Consider the following 21658-nt stretch of genomic DNA (forward strand, 5'->3'; position numbering starts at 1 on the left):
ATATGACCCTGATGTAAACTTGTCATACAATAAATAACATTGTCATGACATGCATTAAATATGTAAGAATGAAACCCGACGCTTCCCGATCTTCTTATCTTGAAATTCTATTCTACAACGTGGCTTTTCAGCTTTTTCAAGGCTTGGCTCTAGTGTACTGAGGATGGCGAGCATTAAGACATCGGATAATAAGCTTCTTATAGACAGGGTTGGTTCAGAAAATTTTCACACCATGTTTGGACCCGGAGAGATCGACAAGCCAGCATCGGTTTTAGTGGCCTGGCATTAATTTTCCTTTAATGTGAGGGAGTCTGTCTGTACTGTGGTTTGTTATTACGATAAATACACGGCGCAACTAGTTAACATTATAGGCGCAACTAGTTAACATTATAAATGTGAAACTGTGTTTGTTTGTCCGTCTTTCCCGTCAAAACCACTAAACCATTCTCCATGAAATGCCTACATATGTATGTTTAGTGTGAAGCAGATGCGGAAGACATAGGGTATTTTTCAAGTACCTAAGCGGAACCGAGGGCGAGGGATAGTAAATGTCGTCTGGATAGCAAATGCTTAAACATCGATAATGATCAGATTTTTTTTAATAAGAAATAAATGTGACGTAGTTTCGATATGAAACTGAATCACTTGATTGCTGATGGGACGAATAATATCGTGCGTCAAATGCACTCTAGGTATTATTGTAATTCAATTGATCGTACAAAGTATTTGACGATAATTTTAACGATCCATTTTTATTTATTTTATGTTTGACAGATTGTTAGTAGGTACCTTATAACCCTACCTTGGGGCCACAGATTTATTATGTGATCTTAATTACACACTGCACTTTAACTGCTTAATCGCAATACATTTCTACAATTCAATAAATACAAAATTCATTTCGCTTCCTATCCGTTTATCAATATTTTCATTTGAATCTTGATCGTACCATGATCGACGATTTCGTTAAAGTTACTTGTCCCATAGGTCTCTTCATGCTCCTGGCTTTAGTCGCTGTTGCATTCTCACCCATCTGGAGAGGAGCCCGGAGTACGCCTTTGACCATGGATCTTGGGTGAGGGTGTTTTTACTCTACAACCTAATTTGGATAACGTTAATATAACCTATATTGAATCATGGTTAAGTACTAAATTGAGTTTCCTGGATGTATAGGTTTCCTAACGACGTATGACCTCACCTCAAGAGCATATACTTATAGGAAGGTAGGTGTAAAATAATATAATAAAATCACTTAAAATACTTTATAATATTATTTAATATCTGTTAAGTACTATATAATAACAAAAATATAAGAGCCGTAACGTTATATGGTAGAGAGAGGTTCTTCTGGTTTCTGATTAACGTCCCGAACGAGCGATGCCATCATCTGTAAACAATTTAACATTATTAGAAATCATCTTATTCATTGTAGAAGTCAATTAAGCAAAAGGCTTATTATAAACATGGCAGTGGCGATGGACTAGCAATCTACCATCTGAATTTTAGTTCCATCTAAGGATTCGTATGTACGAGTACGTATTATTGCGACCCGACTGTCATTGCAAATTTCTAAAGTCAAGTAGGTATAACGACAATTTGTTAAGTGTGTATAGACATTCGGAGAACAGTACTTCAATAAAACTCTTTACTTATTCTATAAAACAGAAATCCATTAATTGTTATATTTTGCACAACCTTTAAGAAACTTTACTCACTTGGTCTGTAGGGATATTCGTTAGGTCCATTAACACTTCCTGTGAAAAAAGAAATTTCGGTTATTATAAACAGATGTAGTGTTAATGATTGGGTGTAGTGATATTTTTTTTTACTTAACCACAAATAATTCTTTTTCCTATCCTACAAAAAGTATAGTAAACGATGAAAGTTTGAAAGGATGTGTCGATGTATATTTGTACCTAACTTATTTACAAAAAATCTATTGGAGGGGTTTTGATGACTGGGTAGAATATATAATAAGTACCTTATACTATAATTAGTTAATATAAACCTTGATTCATATATTTAAATTAAATAAAAGAGCCTAGAAGCTGCAAGACAGAATAATTTAAACATGTAGGTACTAATGTATAAAATACTTGCTTACCTATGGGCGGGAAACTAGTGTCAGCTGAAAAAACAAAACGAATTATAAATCTTTGAAAAATAAGGAAATACATACATAGGTTGATTTTTTAATGATCCAAGAAATTTGCGCACCATTCATATTAAAACAAAAAGAATAAAACAAATAGATAATAATATGTACAAAATTACTTTTCTGTACACGAACTAATCGGTCATTAGCTAGATATATTTTAGGGACACCCTTAGTTTCATCGTCCAAATATGCTGTGAAAATTTCTTTTACCACCTTAACCAAGAAAAGTTCACTTTACTTACATACTTACATATATTAAGAGACATGGAGTTAATAAATTGTACTTACGTTTGGCTGGTCTTGGGGGTCTGTAGAACCCGGGGTCAACAACATCTGTAAGAATGATTTCACAATAGTTATTTTACCTTAGGTAATTTTCAAGTTTTTAACGATTTTTTTCTTTTTATGTTATTACCATAATAATTGTACGTGCACGCGCAAGCAAAACATTAATAACTAAGTTTGTAGATATTTTTTCTTTTGTTAAAATGGATAGTACATTCATGTAGGGAAATAATTAAATCTACAACGTACAAACAATGTACAAATGAATGATCTTCCATTTAGTCATGGGCCAGCAATCTTTCAATATCTGAGAATATCAATTCTATCTATATACATATATTCTATATCATCATCTAAACTTGACTTCGAGTCTTGTGACTTAAGCCCTGTCTACCCTAACGGCCTCTGTGGCGCAGCGGTAGCAGGTCTGTGACACTGGAATCAAGGCCTATATGATTAGAAAATAACTTTTTCTGATTGGCCTGGGTCATGGATGTTTATTTATATATGTCTTTATTATAAAATATAGTATCGTTGAGTTAATAGCTCCTAACACAAATCTCGAACATACTTCGAGTCTAACTCAATCTGTGTAGTTTGTCTCGTATGGGCTATATTTATATTGATTTAAGGGGAAAAAGAGGTGTGTGTGTATGAACTTACATCCACCGGGCTGCTGTTGTGCCTGATCAACTACTTTCACTGAAAAGAAAAGAAAACAAACCAACAATCAAACAACCGCAACGCTAGTTTGTATTGTACAGTGGCCTGCAGAGAGCTTGACCCCCTATAGTTTGGTTTGAAAGAACATGTTTCTTGTCAAGTAACTGTACTAAACGAAGGAAGAGCTTTATGTTTGGCATCGAAAATGCTTAAGTAGGTATATGTACGAACAGATTTTAAGAATTCTTAGTAGTTTAGTAGTTCTTTTAGGCGATGGGCTGGCAACGGTCACTATATGAATTTCAATTATGTCTATCATTAAGTCAACCAGCTGAACGTTGCCTATCAGACTTTTCAAGACTGTTGGCTCTGTCTAGACGTGTTTATTATGTATGTATGTATATATAAAGTACTCAGTACCCACCTGAAAAATCGGGCGTTTCAGCAACTTTTACTGAAATTTAAAAAGTATTGTGAAGATGTTAGTACTTAGGTATGGTAGAAATAAATTTAATGAGCAACAAATAGCAGGTAAATTCGTAAAGCAAAGAATATTTAAAACTATTAAAAACGATACCTAAATTCCAGGATCATGATGTTTATGTTATAAAAGATAGATAGAATTTATTTTAATTTATTATAAGAAATAAATAAAAAATATAGACGAGGAGGTTTAAGTGAGACGTCAAGATAGAGAACCCAAACCAACTATCTCGTATGAAAATGAAAGTAGTAAACAGGAATCATGGCAAATGGAAATATATTAGGTAGTATCTGTTTACAACTACAATTCCCGGATAATTGATTAATTGGATATTTACCCCGATAGAGTCAAGTGGAAGGGAATGGTTGAGACTTTTGCCAAGCTTTGGGGCAAATTAGGTTAAAAAGTATTTATCCACTCACCTTTATCTTGCGCGCATACAGTTGCCATGATTGCAAGAGATAGGATTATCTGCAATGTAAGTATACAAAGTACGAATAATATATAGATTGGTATAAATTTATGAAAATGTGAAAGTACAAACTGTCGCTTTTATATAGGTATGTAACATCCAATGGGTTTTATAGATAATAGTATGCTGTATCGTAAAAGATGGTCATGTCATATTGTAGTTTCGTATCAAAGTGGTAAACATTTGTATGAACACCGTTGTACAAACATTAATTAACAAAATGCATAGGTATAGGTATATTTATCCTTTATAGAGTAGACAAAGTCAGCAGAATCAAAAACACTCGAAGGCCATGAAAATTTCAGAAAACTGTTTTCAATCTTTTCAAAAACTCTTCTTTTTTTATCAAGACATCTATGAATAATTTTAATAATAATCTGAAGACTTACCACAGCCTTCATGATGAAAAATCGTAATACTTTATGAGTCACAGTAAGTACGGACCGAAATGCAAAAATAACGTGTGAGTGCGCCAAATTCTACTACCAAATGTCTTATATAGGCACAGACTACTGATAACCCGTTACGACCTCGCGTTGTTTATTTACCAGAGTAGTTAGGTAGGTATTTTTGGGCGAGACGACCGTTTTCCTGTCTAGGTATGTTTTCTGGATATTTTTTGCCCATACTAAGTCCTCATTGTTTGGGTAATTCACTATGATATTTAAGCCGTTTATTTCAGTGTCATGGAATAGGATTCTATCATTTCGTTTAGTCTAATTCCATACCAACAGCTGAACGTGGCCTTTCAGTCTTTCCAAAAATGTTGGCTCTGTCTACCCTGCAAGGAATATAGAGGTGACTTTGTGTATGTAAGGAATAGGACTATTATAATCTTTTACGAATGGACGTAACGCGAACGGGATTGCCGTATCTTTGTAACAAAGCCTTTTCTTAATAGGTACCTACCTAATTTATTATTGTTTCGATTTCGATTGTTCACTAAAGTGCACAATTGGTAAAAGCCATAAAAATCGATATGATGTCATAATGATCAAGTAGTTTACTACTAGATCATTATGACATCATCTTATTTAGCTTAACTACCGAATTAACGTTTAGGAATGGTTTCTTCAGTTAGTATAAGTTATACTAACTGAAGGAACCATTCCTTTATGTCTGAAGAAACCATTCCTTTATGTCTGTCCATTTTGTTATGTCTGCGTGTGGAGTAGTATCAATCAGAAAGGTATTTAATCTTTGATTGAATTTGTCAACTATATCCGGTGATAATCATGATAATAATAAAGAAGATAATAGATGAAATATTTTGTATAACAAGATGTTCAAGGAAGGAGACGTCATCTACGTAGGTAGGTACTTCATCAAACATCAACATACTTAGATAAAAAGATTGAAGCCTCCAATTCTGTCTGTAGCATAGAATTCGTAAAAATAAGACAATAGTTACTTAACAATATTTACTTCTTGTAAATAATAAGTAGAATGTTGTCGCACCAAAAATTTGAAATCATAACAACTGCACAGAAAATGCATGACGACGACACACAACATTGTTGTAGTTTTAATACTTTCTGGTATTTCTATTGCCTTTAGGTGTATCTATTTCTTGATCTATATATGTAGGTAGGTAGGTATATCTTACAGTACAGGTACAAAACACAGGTACCTGTAAAAACAGGTACCTATGTTTTCGGGGTAAGCGGATAGCAAAAGATTTCAAAAAGTAAATTAATGCTAAAGAGAAAGAGACTCCTCTCTTTCTCTATCTCCTCTCTATCATCTCTTTTCTAAAGAGAAAGAGAGTCTTCTCTTTCTCTTTTCTAGAAAAACTAAAAATCTTGAAATTCTGCTTGTAGGCGATGGGCTAGCAACCTTTCACTATTTGTAACTCAACTACATCAATAGGCAAAATGTAATGCATGACATGAGGTGAACGTCACAGTCAGTCTGTGCTCTGCTAGCGAAAAAAAGTAAAATGTCAGATTTGTTGATAAACGTTCACGAAAGTGTCGATATTTCGGGTGATTGTTATTTTGTAAATGGAAATTATGAATATTATCACTATTTGTGCGACGGATTTGATGATAGAGTAATTATTTTCGTAGCAATATGTTTAGGATTTCATTATAATATTAATGGCTAATAGGTTATGTTTATATTTTTAAGGGATGGGGTTGCGGCTACCGTACCCTGCAGACCATATGTTCTTGGATGAAACGTAATTATCAAGAAGACCAAAAAGTCCCGTCCATAAGAGAGATTCAAGAAATCTTGGTCCAATTGGAAGACAAACCCAAATCTTTTGGAGGATCAAGACAGTGGATTGGCAGTTTTGAAGTGAGTTGCAATTGTAAGACTTACGCTTCATTAAAGTTTCGATGGAGCCCCATCGGATCCCAAATTTTTCGAATTGTGGATCAGTCAGCTCACTTCTTTATTCTCATTTCTATGAAATTCTTTACAGGTTTGCCTTGTAATAGACAAGTTGTATGATGTTCCCTGCAAAATTATTCATGTCAATAAAGGAGATGAGTTGCAAAGCGTCATAGATTCATTAGTATCACACTTTGTGCACTTTGGAAGTCCTGTGATGATGGGTGGGGACGTAGACTGCTCGTCTAAAGGCATTATGGGAGTCAATGTTTGTGGAAGTGATGCCAGTTTGTTGGTAGTGGTAAGAATAATTATTTAAAACAAATGTGGCCAAATTAATAAGTCTCAGATAAAATAATGTCTTATTAATAAATTATCTGAAAGAACTGAAAGATTGGCATAAAACCAGTTTCATAAATAATCTTAGAGTGTGGCTTTTGGAATGCTTGGTTCATCAAAAATAACTTATTCAGGTCTGTGCCTAAAAATTAAATAATCTTTTTTCGCAGGATCCCCATTATGTGGGCAAAGAACAAACACGGGAGTTTCTTCACAATAAGGGCTGGGTTAAATGGCAATCCCTAAAAGACTTCTTAAGCTCATCCTTTTATAATTTGTGTCTTCCGCAAGTCAGAGCTAAATCTTTACAAAAGTAAGATAAACTTTACAAAAATGTTATTTCTTTCTTCAAGGATGGTAACACCCTTACATTATTATTATAACTATGTAGATATAATTGAGCAGTTTTTATATAATTTATGGAAGATTTCATACAACTTGAAACCTAACAAAAGGCATAAAATACTTACGTGTAACTTTTATTTAATAAAAAGTTTGGTTAATAATATCAGTCTTTATTTAATATCAGTTAAAAATATGTACATTTTATCTTAACTTCAAAAAGTTAATTAATGATATTTAAATGCAAGTTGACAAACTAGATAAAAATTAAACATAATCACTTTTTCAGAAACTGACCTATTTGTTAAAAATTCATTTTCAATCAAGATTCCAATCATGGAATAAAGATTTGGTCATGAAAAGAAAGGGTATTGATGTACCTATTTACGAGCAATGAGCCTTCCTTTCCATCTGACTTAGCAGCTAGGCAGACTCCCAACTAAATTGGAGGTACAAAAAAGGAAAAGTAATCTGACAATAAAAAAAAAACATTGAATATTTTACGATGCATAGCTCTCATGACTAGATTAAATTACGATGACTAGACATGACGAATGACGTTAATTCAATCAGTGTTCATGATGAGGCACACCCCCTGCAGGATCCAGTGGCTGCAGTGCTCTGCGGTCCACAGATCGGATTCGAACACCAGACCCACGCCCATCGCGTTACGACGAGTCGATGTCGTGTACACCGGGGTGCGAAGGGTGTTCTGTCAAAGAAAACTACGAGTAAATAAATAATACTTACATAATAGATTAACATCTGTTAATTATGTTTGGACTAATGAAACCCAGAAACCTGAGATTCGCATAGATGACCCACAGTGAGTGAGTGGGAAAGAAATCAACATCAAATTTAAAAAAAATATTGATGTTTTAATTCGATTACATCATGTAGGTACAGTAGAAATACTTTAAAAAATAATGTCCATGCAATTTAGATGCATTGTTTGTTGATTCCGAATTCTGAGAAAAGGAACATTGAGGAAATGAGCGATTTACTAAGAATTTACTCGGCGATTATATTGTTTGATGCGCAAGTAAATTCGTTTTATGCATTTTAATTTGTCGAATCGAGCCATGATCTGTCTAAACATGCTGCTTTTGAAACCACATGAAGAGTTGGAAAGAAAAGAAGTTACTACAAAAAAGATTCCTGACCTGTAACTTCAGCTTATGAGCTTCAATGGGGATGATGTACATGACAGGAAGCTCTGTGACCAGCACTTTAGGGTGAGACCGTCTGAGACAGCTGTCTTCCACGTCCCACCGAGCGCCCTCCAGGTACAACCCTCGAACGTAGCAACCCTGGAAATATGCCGTTAATTTTTGTATACTTTTTTAATATAATATTAAAATGATGTAGAGAGGGTTGATGACAGATGGCAACCCAGTTAATACTTATAAACTTTCGCGTTGCATGATATTAATGTAAGCAAACGGGTATTAATGCGAAAACATATTGCTTTTCCTTAATCTTTCGACCGGGTTGCACCGACTGATGACATTATGGATGATGATGATCATCCTATGACCACGGTCAGTACAACCCGGTAGAAACGCCAGGAAAAAACGGCAACGCTGTTATCATAATAATTGTAACATAACACTAGGTATGAGTGCTTATTCCGTTAGAGACGGTAAACACTCAGCACAGTGTCAGCACTGTAGGATATTACCGTGAAGGGCGGATGACAACAATACTGAGGAAAATATTACCGTGACGGGTCTCTCCTCGATATCATCAGCGCAGGTCCACTTGGTGACTTTGGTGAACTGTGTGGACCGATCCAGCGGCCAAGTATACAAACGGCACGCGATCTGGATGTGAGCGATGAGGTAAGACTCGGGAATGTGGAGACCAGAAAGCCAGATTACCACCGGTTCTTCTATTGTAGCCTGTAAATACGGATAGCTTTACAGTTCATCCGGGATACTATTCCATACATTTCCTGTGATAAATAATCAAATAAAATTTTCATACAAGTCATTGTTTCACTGGCATCTGGCACTGACAATCCCCTTCCATTCATTTAATTCCTGCATTGCGTTGAAGTCGTCCATCAATTAGCCCCTAACAATGCACTTGGATGCTAGAAGTGAGCGCCACACGCCGAACAAAAATCTGGTAAACAACCGACTACTTAAATCTCGATGAAGTTAGATCAGAGAGTAGTACAACTCACCCAGTCTGAGTACTGCTTAGTCCTAGCAATGAAGTGGTCCATCCATCCTCCTAACCCTTTACAAGTGGCCGGAGCAAGAGATCGCCATACTTGAGGCAATTGTCCATTGAAAAGGCTGTAGGAGACGTTGTCTAGGACCGCATCCATGCCGATCTCGCCTGCCAACGCTTTGCGGAGGAGGGATAAGGTGCTGCGCATGCGGCTGATGAGACGGTTGAATCTGAAAAAAATTCAAAGACTAAGATATAGGCTTATTAACTTAGGATTCTTCGTTTAGGCGATGGACTAGGAATCTACCACTATTTGAATCACAATTCAATCATTAAGACAAATTACTGAACGTGGCCTATCAGTATTTTTATGAAATTTTTTGTTTTTCTTTTTTTATTATCATATCTGTTGGACTAGCGATAGCTTTCGATCAAGGTTTTTCATATGAAACTATATACCTCTCCAATTCCTGCAGTAACACCACAAGCGTGGGCGTTATATTCATCTCGAACTGCTTGCGCACGCGCCATATCTCGTAGAGCGCTGGTAACTTGCTGAGTACGTCCACTGCGATCGTGTCGATGAAGTCCTCTCGACTCATTGCCCCGCCACCCTCGCCTGGACGAAATAAATACTTGTAAAACGGAGATTTAGGTAAATTTTGAATATTTAAGGTTGTCTTCCATAAGATAGGTACAGTCGATATCATATAGATGGGAGTCGCTTTGTGTTATTAGCTGACTCTTGAGCATGAACTCCACTCCAGAGGGAAATGTCTAACTTTCCTCTCTGTGAGATTAATCCCAGAGATGCGATAATCTATCCCTAGGACTATGGCTCATTAGCGTTAGGCCGGGCCCTGGGCTGCTGGCTTGATAGAGGACTCAACCGGGATAAGATAAGAACACAAATAATATTGGTAGATATGATAATACTTACCATGTACAGTTTCCACTATTATTGGTTTGCAGATGAAATAAGAAATAGGTATGCGTTACAAAATTTTATAAAATTATATAAGGTAGCTAGATGTAAAGGCTTAAAGAAGGTACTCACTTTTAGATGATACTGATGGCATGGAAGTAAATAGAAAATTTTAAAAATGGCTTGATTAATACATTTGAAATACACTTATATTGAATGGAAAGGTATATAAATGACGAAATCTATTCAAACTATGATGATCAAGAGAAAGAAGATGAGAAAAACTAAAATACTTATAAAAAATAAGTACGTAAGTTGATTTTGGGCCGTTTCGCTAAAGGCATATAACTTACCTATTTAAACATCGCTTGAATAATTAGAAGAAGTAGGTAATGCTAATTGTGATGGATTCTTTATAGAGAAAAGCACTGAATTTTAAGGATAACGATGAACATTTTATTGCGCTAAAGAATTTAAGGATAAACGAGTGAGACGTAATTTTATCCCAGTACTGGGCTTGCACCACATAGGTTCATAGATAATACTAATAAGTAAGAAAGGTAAGTATCGACACTGACTGGTCTGTGGTTGTAGTTCGATGAGGTGCCCCCACATCTCGCGCACGGCCTGGCTGAAGTAGCCGATCTCTGCGTTGGGGTGGAGGCCGAACACCTCCGGCGTGTTGGCCAGGGGTAGGACGTCGATAAATTCTGTGCAAAATTTAAACATTTTTATTAGTAGTTCTTAATTAGGGATAGAACATCAATTTCTTTTTAACGAATACTGAATTAACTATATTTGTATTTGTATTTTTAGTGAGTACGTGTGCATATCTTACAATCGTATTAGTGGGTTATCATCGCATCCAAATTGCATCAACTTCAATGATGTTTAAGTATAACGCATATAAGTAGTTACTATACGCGATTATAGTTCTATAGCTGTCGTCTGGTTTTTAATAATAGATTATGATCTCTGTTTACTTACGTACCTACTTATGATAAAAACATAAATCATTTTCTTTTGCTAATTTTAATTAAGTGTGGCTTATTTGGGCTAAAGTGAAATGTTTTTCTAATGTAAGATTTAAAAAAAGCTGTTGTAAAAGTTTTCCGCCAGTAATTGCCTTTAGTTCCGTTATTTGCTTCGAAGTTGTACAAGACACTAACATTAAACATAGGTATACAAAAGGGATAAAAATACTTACCAATATACTCCTCTCGCTCGCCATCCGGAGGTATGACATAATCAAACACAGCGTCCTTATAGAAGTGGAAAGGCTGGAACTTGTCGAAGAGAAACTCCCCCATGTATTCCTCCATGTACGTGCGCACGACACGACGGTCGAAATCGTCGATCACTCGCCCGCCATACATCACCTTACGAATGATGATAATTAGTGGACGAACTAGGTAAAATGCATTTTGGTCAGCAGACATTTGCGACTCTGGAGAAAAAGTGCTAGAAGGAATGTGAGCAAAAGCTGATGCTTCAATGTTCCTCCTGGCTTTAGTCCTGGTTGCATCCTCACCTCTCTGGAGAGGAGCCCGGGGTAAAAGTTGATGCTTATTCTGCTTATTTGTATAAAACTGTCAAATTAACATCAGTTTAATTTCATTTGGTCAAATGGTCTTTCTTTGGATAAGACTAAGAGTGGTATGTTCATAGGTTACATAAACATTCAATACTAGGATATCCGTCATTGAGGATTGCGTCAGTCAGTTGGTATTCCAATAAGTTCTTCGTAAATTAGTGTTGCCCAAATGCAAGAACAAGACGAGACTAAGCCAGTATTGGTCTTGGTCTTGCGCCAATACACCTGGTCTTGGTCTTGGTCTTGGTCTTGCGCTCCCAGTCTTGGTCTTGGTCTTGGTCTTGCAGCAAGAGTCTTGCAAGTCTTGCAATTACCTATTAGTCTATTACTATTTATTAAAGTTTACTTTAAATCTTAGAAAAACAGGCTTTTTATTTTATTAGTAGGTAAGTACCTACGCTTTTTATATTATTTTATTAGTTTTGTAGAATTTTTTTACACGTTTCAAGTATATTTAAAAGTGGCTACAATATTTATTAAACGGGTGATATTTGAACACTTTTTTGCTATTTTTTCTTGTAAAAACTTAAGAAATATAATGACTAAATGTACAATAATAGTACCTAAGTAATTAGTTTAAAACCATATAAGTAATCAATATTATAATATATACTTACTAGAATGAATTAATATGACATCTACTACCTATCCTTACCATTTTATCCTAATCATAATACTACTTGCGTGATCAGTATAATGTATTCATTTTCATTCTAAGCACTCTGAAACTTATTTATTCTGTGGTACTCTTAAAATTCGAAATTATTTTGCATGAGTATACCTACGCCCTATGGCGGCAATCAAATAGTGTCAAATGTTATGATTTCGGCGTGGCGGCAACGATTGTTTTAGATTTCAAAAGAAGCCGCCGGCGCGTGTATCATAACCATGTACTTCCGAAAAGCGGCAAATTTCTTTGAGAAGTAAGTACAAAACCTTTGATGCCGCATTATCAAAGTGCCGATGGTTAAAACATAACTATGCATGCACTCAGTTTGATTTTAATAGATATTTGTTTATTCGCTATGTTTATGGTATTAGTCGTAATGCGCATAGGTCCAGTTTTTCATATTCTTTGATACAGTTTTTTGCGTCTCATAGAATTCCTAAGCGTACCTATACACCGAACTGTTACACCTAACTACTCAGTGAAATAGCGCTAAGTCCTAGCTGCAAGACGCAAGAGTCTTGCAGGCTATGTCTTGTTCTTGCTCAAGTCTTGCACGGTCAGTCTTGGTCTTGGTCTTGCTAAAAATACGCGGACTTGTTCTTGGTCTTGGTCTTGCAAAAACGCAAGAACAAGACCAAGACTGCAAGACCAAGACTGAATTTGGGCAACACTATCGTAAATACTTGAAGGAAATCGTGTCACCTCTCCAAAGAGATATTTGAGCGTGGCCCAAGGTATGGGTCCTTTGGCGGCCTGGCAGCGCTCGAGGTAGCACTGCAGGATCTGCATGCACACCACGAAGTCAGACTCGCTGAAGTCATATGATATGTTCCAACCAATCTTGTCGTATTTGCGCCGTTCCTGTTTAAAAATACACTTTATTTGTATAAAATACATTTACTTGACATATACCAGTTGTAGGTATCACGTCCTTGTTCTGGGACGTATACCTAATTACCTACTTATGGTTAAAATCAATTAAATATCAACAAAAAAAAAAAAAAAATTAATTTGATTATGCATTGTTTGGGTTGTGTGTTTTATTTTATTGAATGTTGCAGGTTAATTATCCACAAGTAAAACAGATATTGAGTGCGTAGATAAAAGCGGCTGGACATATTAAGAATTGACATTTTGTACTGAAAGGATTTAGTGGTCCTACACACTGGTGGTGTACTCTTATATCTAAGAGTCCTGTCCCTCCACTCTTTTATCTAGTAATCCTGTGTAAGCATGATATAATAAAGTCAGTTTACCTGAACAACAGCATGAAAGAAAGCAAGTACATAGACTAGTTTCTTGAACGCCGGGTGAGGACACTCTTCCAATGCGTGCGGACGCATTTTGAAATAGGTGTTTCGAAGATTTAATTTCAAGCCGTTAGGTGGCTCCGTTACCACTGAAAATTTAAAAATATGTTATAAAAATGCCATCAAAATTATAAAAAAGCCAACATCACGTGGTGTTCCCAGGCGGTCACCCATCCAAGTACTGACCACGCCCGACGTTGCTTAACTTCGGTGATCGGACGAGAACCGGTGTTTTCAACGTGGTATGGACGTTGGCGATAATAATTGTAAAGTACTGGATCAGTATCATCGTAAACAGTTATTTCATTAGAAAAAGAAAATTGCTATATATTTTTTGTGAAATGGATTAATATTTCCTACATACGTTGCGCAAAAATGTTTGTTATAAAATTACCCTTCAGTGATCTTTGCAGGATACCAATAGGGAATGTAGGCGTGGGGTCCGTAGTCAACCAAAGGCGATATTCTGGATGTGGTTTCTCCATCAATTCGAGCTGTTTTTCCAGTTCTCGGAGGAAGGACACGAGAAGATGGCAATTTTGTAGTATCAACCACTGTCCGTGCGAAATTGCCCCTTCAAGTAAAGCTAGCGCCGCCTGTGGCAGAGACAGATATTAATCACTTAATTTAGCGCCATCTGTTGTTGAGTAGTTGCACTTTGCAAATTGTTTTGGTTGTTATGCATAAAATGTGAGATTTAAAAATAATCTTGGTTTAATTACCTACATAATATAATTATTAAGAAACTGTCCTGCTGTTTAAAGCAAAGTTGGTTGTTCTGTGTATCCACACATGGAATGGTTGAATACTCGTAGTTAACATTGACAATGCAATTTTTTTTCTTGGTGATAGGTGGCGCTTTTCCGCAAAACACCTCAGACCTATCCCCGAAGCATGGCACACGCGAAAGACTATCACTGTTTCCCATTTTATTATAACATGAAACGAGACATATTGATGTCATTTTCTAGAAAGGAAACAATCTTACTCCTTCTTGGCCTTGCCCCAGTGAAAGGTACTTGAACTTCCCACCGCCGAAGCCACAGCGGTCAGCCAACTTCATCAGATCAGCAGTCGGATCTGATCCAGGACTTAGGATGAACACTACCGGAGTGAATGGCGTCGTCTGCTCCACTATCATGTCCAAACTGCGAACATTTAGGCATTGAAGATAGGCACCAAGAGATAGAGTGGTCTAACTTTACCGCGACGGAAAGTTTGAGCGATATTTGTAACAATCAATCGCGCAATTATATCAAATACACATTTACCAACCTTATAACAGGCGGAGTGATGTACTCCTCGCCCATCGTGACCGTGATGTAGTCAGTGAGCGCGCGGTAGATCCTGTCCACTCGGAAACACCGCAGCAGCATTAGCAGCTCGAAAGGTTGAAGGATTTCACGGTAATTGTTAGGAATCTCGTTGGACTCTGGTGTGTCGCTGTCAAACCACTGTTGAAACATTGTAAGGGAATACATTTGGGAGCTCATCATTTTATTTTTGCGTATCCTCAGCCACCCTGCACCGGCTAGTGTCCGTGACGACTAAAGTGCACGAGCGCTTCCATCACACCTTACACATTTACACCTTATATTTGTTTAACACAAGAGAGAGTCTGGTCAGGAGATCCGGCCTTTGGGAAGGAGGTTGAGGACCGAGAAATTCCAAACTTGTGATGATGGAATAAGATAATTTATGTTACGTTTAGACCGAAAGGTTTAAGAAGCCGAAATTGGTTTGTGTGCATGACATTGGGCACCCCACATAATCATACAAATATAATGGAAGATCTTCAACTGACCCTGGTAGTTATGAGTTTAAGTCTTAACTTTACCTCCTGCCAATCATCGAGATTTTTGCTGATGTTGTCGGGTAGGTCGCTGAACGCAGGGAAGTCGATACTCAGTTTCATTATATCTTGCCATCCCTAAAATTAATTAAGTTTAAAGAAGGAATTGAGACTAGCGTACTAAAGTAGCAACGACAAGCAGTTATTTTCAATTAGCACTACAGTAAAAATCATATGTGAGTAAAGTCTAGAGGATAGTGGATCACTGTTTTCGAAGGACGACAAACTATATGTGTGAATGTTTTAGCGACAGACAGACAGCAGACAGACAGAAATGACATGGTTATGCTACTGATGACAAAGATTCCAAAACCAAAAAGGACGCAACTGGAGCAAAAACACCGAGGTCTTGGGGGTGAGGAGGTTGATGTATGTCTCACAAACCTGTGCCGGTATCCATGCAGCTGGTGAAGCTCGTGGCGACTTCTCTAAAGCGACATTTCCTTTGATAAAGAAGTCCAACTCCATCTGACTGACCAGTGACTCGCTTTGTTGCAGCTTGATGTCCATTTGGAAGGAGAATAGTAGCTTGTGCCGTTCGAATATACCTGTGAGTTATTTATAACTTGATTTTAAGGTATTTAATTAAGGTAGATAGGTACTATTATTGACAAAAACTACAGATTATTGAAATTTGAAATATTTCTGGCGACATCTATACGCCACAAGTCACAAAAATAAAAAATAAAATCACGCGACGCTATCAGTCAAAAACAGCGAAAAACATAAATCACGCAAGCATAGATTTGCTTGATATATACTACCTCCGACACAACATCGTCGGAGCCGCGGTTCCTAAAGAATAACACCTAGCCTGGAGGCAGATCTTCCCTTTGGTGGCGGTCGAGCCGAATCATTGCTCCCACTTCATATTTAATAGGATTTGTCCTAAATTTTTATCGACATATTTTCGATATTTATTATTCTATAATTCATAAAACAAAAAGACGAAATCCAGTAAATAGGTATACTAAATACTTACCAGTACATCCGTAGTCGTAAACGTTTTTAGTAAGCATGTCAATGATATTTCTGAGACGTTTGGCGAGAATCACGTTCGGCATAGCTTTTCGGAGGGCGAATGAAAACACCTAGAACCAAGTTCCAAGAAATTTAATTTAAGATGTAAATTTTCAGTTATTGAGGGAACATTATTCGTGAAATAAACAGATGATAACAAACCGAACAAACGGAAAAAAATAAAACGTGGGAGTTTTTTGAAACAAAAGAGCGTGGAGATTGCCGTATTTAAAAAAGCTTAGGATCTATCCCATTTGAGTTATTTACTGCCAGTTATCATTTTAGATAAACAACTAAGTAAATTTTAGTTAAGCATCAGAGTTCCCGAAAACATGCTTAGCTATTGGAATGAATGTTAGAAATTTATTCTTACATCTAGGTACGAAGACAACGAGTACTGGTACATGCTATTGACGCCTGCCATGTCTGACAGCACGAAGAACAGAATGGAGCCGCGTTTAGCCACTGGCCTGTAGCCATCTCTAAGCTTTTCAATATCCTTTGTCGTCGATTCTGCAAGCGCTAATTTTTCCATCACCTGAAAATTATGACACCTTGAATGCAGCAGATCAATGTTTTACATGTGTAAGGAGTCTTTGTTCGTAACAATTTTGCTCAGCAATTTGAATGAGGCGGTTCGCGTTTACTTACATAACACTTGTTGAACTATAAGATTGTCATTCTAATTTTAATTATCTACAGCACTACATTTAATGGCCATACTGAATATTAAAGCAGAAGTGATTTTCCAGCAAGAATCATTTAGAATAAACCTCATTCATAAAACAGATGTTGAAGCTTGATCTATTAAATTTAATGGATTGTATCCGAAATTATCCAACCTTACGGAAGCGCAGCCATAAGAAGGATTGTTACCTCTCCGGCCTTAGATTTGGTATTCTCCAGAGTGACAACCAGCTCCACATTATCCAACATATTGCCGGTAGATGTCGCCAGTTCTCTGAGCAAGGAGTCTTCGAGTCCAGAGAGCAGACTCTTGTTAGCACTGGTCTCTATAATGAGACTTTCTCGCTGCTCTTCAAGGTCGGCACGCTCTGCTCGGACTACTACGCTTAGAAGCTGGTCTTCCAGACCCTGTTATGAGTGGAGGAAGGGGTATCATCAATATCAGGTCCAACTCTTTTACTCGCCCCGTTATGCTAGTCATGAAAGTTGTGACGATAAAATAATTATACCTTTCTATTACAAATAACAATCCTAAGTATGACATCTTAGCCTAGAGATGAGAGCACTGAAGTAGCAGTGACGCTTACATAGACTTAGTACGATCGCATGAGATAGAAGAGTAAAGATTGATTTCCAACGCCATATGGCAGTTGCAGAGTGTCTTTGAAATTGGATTTTTTAATAATAGTTATAGGAATGGCGTCCTGTACAAACCTGGACTGTGACTGTGTAGTTGATGACGACAGCTTTGGCGTAAGCGGCGGGGTTGAACTGCGGGTTGGCGAGCTTAGTGGTGAGGTACATGCGGAAGTTGGGGTCGTAGTCCACTTCATTGCTGCCAAGCATCACGAATGTGCGACCGCTCTCCACTGATAACATGGAAGAGTTTTGTTTAATTCAAATTTCAAGTTTGCTAAAAATAATATTACTCTGTAGCCATTGTAATTTAAGTGTATTTTCCTTTTAGTACGTATTCAGCATTTTTCCGAAGTAGCGTTTACAATATACCTCGGGAAAATTTTGAGTGGATCTATCCTACTCTAATGCACTATCGCTATAAGTATCCCAAAGTTGTAGTCGGTATTTAGTTAGTTGCGCACAAAAGACTACATGAAAATAATGAACCTTTAATATTCTTCTCAAGTACATTATCGACGACGGGATCAATGTACTCGTTGACATCCTGAAAGAGGACCGGCATGCCGTACTTGATGGCCATCTCCAGCTGGCGCAGGAACTGTGGGTCGTTGAATGATAGAACCTGGCGATGATAAAACTTCATGCTAGTAAGAGATACATAGAAGAGTAGATGCAAAAAAATTATACCAAGAGACTTTAAAAAAAAGATTTATGCGATTTGTTTGTGAAATTTGTTCAAGTGATATTTTTATTACCTTTAGATTATTTTTAGCCTCCTTCTTCTTAATCCAAGTAAGAGCTTGAGTCTGCGGGTCTATACAAAGTGGGAACCGAGACGCTCGAGTTGTCAGGATGCCGTTTTGAACGGACAGTTCGTCTGGAGGCAATCCCTCCGAATTCCATCTATAAAAATCAATTGATTGATATTAAAAAGTTTTACTAAGTGCGTTGACAAAACGCTTGATTCTGATGACTGTCGATTTTACCTACATTCTCTACAAGGTTAACAAAAAGACCTTGAATATAAATGTTGCAATGTCCAAAGTGCAAGTTATTTTCTTACCCGCTTATCTCAACCTCATTGGTCAAGTTCCTCTCAATCGTAAATGGCTCTGTTAATGGTATCCCTCGCTCCATAACGTCTCCTAGCCAATCTTCATAAATCATCATCTCACGAAAAGAGAAAGAGAACGGCCCTGCGTAACTCAAAAATGAAGCGGCCAGCAAACAATTCCCGATAAGTCGAGACTGCTCAACGTATAATGCGGCCAAATCTATTGTCCATCGCTTTTGTTCACTAGACAAACCAGACATAAGTTTATCCGCAGCTACTAATCTTCGCAACATAATATCAGTCTCTTCTTGCAGCTCCTGACGCCTTAACATGGCTGTATCATATTTTTGATTCAACCCATCTAAAGTTCTTTGAAGTCGATCTATTTCTCGGTTCAGAGATGCCAAATAGTTGACGGCTTCAGTATATTCTTTCTCTAAAGCTTCTACTTTGTCTTTCTTGGGTTTAACCTCTTTGTATACGGCGCAGTATCCAAGGACAGCAATCACGAATTTCAGCAGACCATACCTGACAACAAAAATCGAATAAATTAGGCATCTGATAACGTGTTCTTCCATTACTTAAGACTCGAGGCCTTGCTTACCCTGCTTTACTGATTTGCTGCATTGTTTCCAGTTTTTTGCTTTTTTTCATATGAGCTTTGACATCTTTCACTTGTTTCTGAGTGATCAGATCGCAGTTCATCTCTTGAAGATTCCGCAAGAAATTGGGGTCGGCCATCATACCCTTCGCTCCTTTCCAACTTACGTCCTTTATGCCCCGAATAATTACCACGCACTCGCACACAACCTAGGATATAAAAAAACAGAATAAAATACGAATAAAACCCATAAATAATTAAAAAAGAATTTACGAAAATGTATATTAAAATGTGGTCACTAGGGCTAATAATGTGTAATACAAACCTGTACGGCTTCTGGTGGAGTGGCAAAGGATCGAATTTCAGTGATGTCATTCTTATCTAAATCAGCTAGAGCCAATCTAGCTGCCTCTAGAGCCGGCATTGCTGCTGATAGAGCCTCTTCAGCATCGGCTTTCTCCGCAGAAATTATCACACTTTGCTCTGTGATCTCGACTGACTTAATGGCTGCAACTTGTTGCTTACTGACTGCAGCTTCAGTAGCTGGGATATTATAAAAAAAGACGGGAATAATTAGCAATCTCATACTATTTTACTAAAATTAAAAGCTACTCATACTACACACATACATTTTAGACATGATAAATTTAATTACCAGTGGAGATTTCTTTCAGCAATATTTCGCATTCCTTGGTCTGTTCAGCGACGATAACTTTCTGCACAGCTAATTTTGCATTCAAATCCTCCAACTGGACGTTAGCTTCTTCAATTTTGGCTAAACCTCCTATTAGACGCTCGCACTAATGACACGAGAAATCATAATTAATTTTATAAGTATTTGGCATGAACAAAATCTTAAGTCTAGAAAATTTCGATTGCAATTTTAATATCTATTAATTACCATAAAAATTTTTAATATGTGCCGTGTGGTTCCCGGACCAATAAAAAAAAGAAAAGGGCTTCTCCATCTCTTTACCATGGATGTCGTAAAAGGCGATTAAGGAATAGGCTTATAAACTTGGGATTCGTCTTTTAGCCGATGGGCTAACAACCTGTCACTATTTGAGACTTATTTCTATTATTGGGTTAAACAGCTAAGCATGGCCTTTCAGTCTTTTCAAGACTGTTGGCACTGTCTACCCCGCAAGGGATACAGACAGTAACTATGTGTACTAAAGAAAAGAAAGAACTAAAGCAAATGATGAAAATTAAAGTCTTACCTGAGCAACTATAAAAGAGTCCTTCTCATTGAGCAGCGAGATATAATTCGTGAGGTAGTCCATGTAGTGTTTTGGCGTTACGTAATTGTTCCTGCGTAGACGCATGAGGAACTCCACAGAGTATCGAGCCACGGACATGTGAACATGGACGACATGCTCCACTATTATGGAGCGGAATTCGTCAGGGATTTTCTGAATCTGTTTCGGGAATAAAATTTTAATTACATATCATGTTTCATTAGTTTCCCGGTTGGATCCTTAGCGTTACTATTTCATATAGTGTATACTTCACCTATAACCATGGTATTTTGTTGAATAATATAATCGTACTTTAGTCTTAGTTTCTTCAATTTACAAACAAATGAATATAAAATGAATGTTGCAATACAAACATCAGCTAGAAACACATTTGCGACAGCCAATAAAGCTTGCTTTGGCCACGGGAACTGCCAATCAATCGTGGTGTTATTCACCAAGCCTGGGAAACTTCGACACCTGAAAAAAAAACAGAAGTAGATGTTAATTTGTAGATGTTATTTCTATGTCTCAATGGACCGACGCCTAATTAACATTAACATTTTTACCGATTCCTCAGAATATCACCACTGGGTGACATCGACAGCACTACGTGGAGATTGTCCGCACACTTGTTGCAGAAGAAATTCCACACAGCATCCCTAAAATAATAAATATCAGCAGGTATATGTAACTTCTTATTCAATTATGGCACAAAAATTCTCTATTGATTATTTCGAATTGCTAATATATTGTAGTATCGCGAGGAAGCTAAAGTAAATAATAGATGGATTGAGCATTAAGTGAACTCTA

General features: G+C 37.0%; 2 protein-coding genes and 1 non-coding gene across 3 annotated transcripts in view; 1 reads left to right on the forward strand and 2 right to left on the reverse strand.

Annotated features, from left to right (window-relative positions):
- Positions 1 to 5956: 5956 nt before the first annotated feature.
- On the forward strand, positions 5957 to 7231 carry LOC106132679 (uncharacterized). The gene is made up of 4 exons (XM_060949598.1): positions 5957 to 6115; positions 6193 to 6363; positions 6491 to 6700; positions 6909 to 7231. Exons 1-4 carry the CDS (start codon positions 6002 to 6004, stop codon positions 7053 to 7055), a joined length of 642 nt encoding a protein of 213 aa, XP_060805581.1. The 5' UTR covers positions 5957 to 6001; the 3' UTR covers positions 7056 to 7231.
- A 56-nt stretch (positions 7232 to 7287) lies between these two features.
- LOC106132522 (dynein axonemal heavy chain 10) overlaps positions 7288 to 21658 on the reverse strand; it is a 44425-nt gene continuing 30054 nt past the window's right edge. The window contains exons 65-91 of the mRNA XM_060949621.1: positions 21415 to 21507; positions 21223 to 21325; positions 20831 to 21028; positions 20266 to 20410; positions 19936 to 20153; positions 19614 to 19819; positions 19019 to 19537; positions 18711 to 18858; positions 18442 to 18577; positions 18031 to 18185; positions 17506 to 17724; positions 17003 to 17167; positions 16592 to 16700; positions 15994 to 16157; positions 15595 to 15687; positions 15033 to 15211; positions 14746 to 14905; positions 14152 to 14353; positions 13704 to 13846; positions 13150 to 13308; positions 11391 to 11562; positions 10762 to 10893; positions 9718 to 9877; positions 9269 to 9488; positions 8802 to 8981; positions 8244 to 8390; positions 7288 to 7792 (exon numbers count right to left, since the gene is read on the reverse strand). Coding sequence (XP_060805604.1) covers positions 7646 to 7792; positions 8244 to 8390; positions 8802 to 8981; positions 9269 to 9488; positions 9718 to 9877; positions 10762 to 10893; positions 11391 to 11562; positions 13150 to 13308; positions 13704 to 13846; positions 14152 to 14353; positions 14746 to 14905; positions 15033 to 15211; positions 15595 to 15687; positions 15994 to 16157; positions 16592 to 16700; positions 17003 to 17167; positions 17506 to 17724; positions 18031 to 18185; positions 18442 to 18577; positions 18711 to 18858; positions 19019 to 19537; positions 19614 to 19819; positions 19936 to 20153; positions 20266 to 20410; positions 20831 to 21028; positions 21223 to 21325; positions 21415 to 21507 — 4672 coding nt within the window. The 3' untranslated portion in view covers positions 7288 to 7645. The remainder of the gene's footprint in view (positions 7793 to 8243; positions 8391 to 8801; positions 8982 to 9268; positions 9489 to 9717; positions 9878 to 10761; positions 10894 to 11390; positions 11563 to 13149; positions 13309 to 13703; positions 13847 to 14151; positions 14354 to 14745; positions 14906 to 15032; positions 15212 to 15594; positions 15688 to 15993; positions 16158 to 16591; positions 16701 to 17002; positions 17168 to 17505; positions 17725 to 18030; positions 18186 to 18441; positions 18578 to 18710; positions 18859 to 19018; positions 19538 to 19613; positions 19820 to 19935; positions 20154 to 20265; positions 20411 to 20830; positions 21029 to 21222; positions 21326 to 21414; positions 21508 to 21658) is intronic.
- LOC132902902 (5S ribosomal RNA) lies at positions 13895 to 14013 on the reverse strand. The gene has a single exon (XR_009657275.1). It is a non-coding gene; the product is annotated as a 5S ribosomal RNA (ribosomal RNA).

This window comes from Amyelois transitella, chromosome 19, assembly GCF_032362555.1.
Source record: "Amyelois transitella isolate CPQ chromosome 19, ilAmyTran1.1, whole genome shotgun sequence".
NCBI lineage: Eukaryota > Metazoa > Arthropoda > Insecta > Lepidoptera > Pyralidae > Amyelois > Amyelois transitella.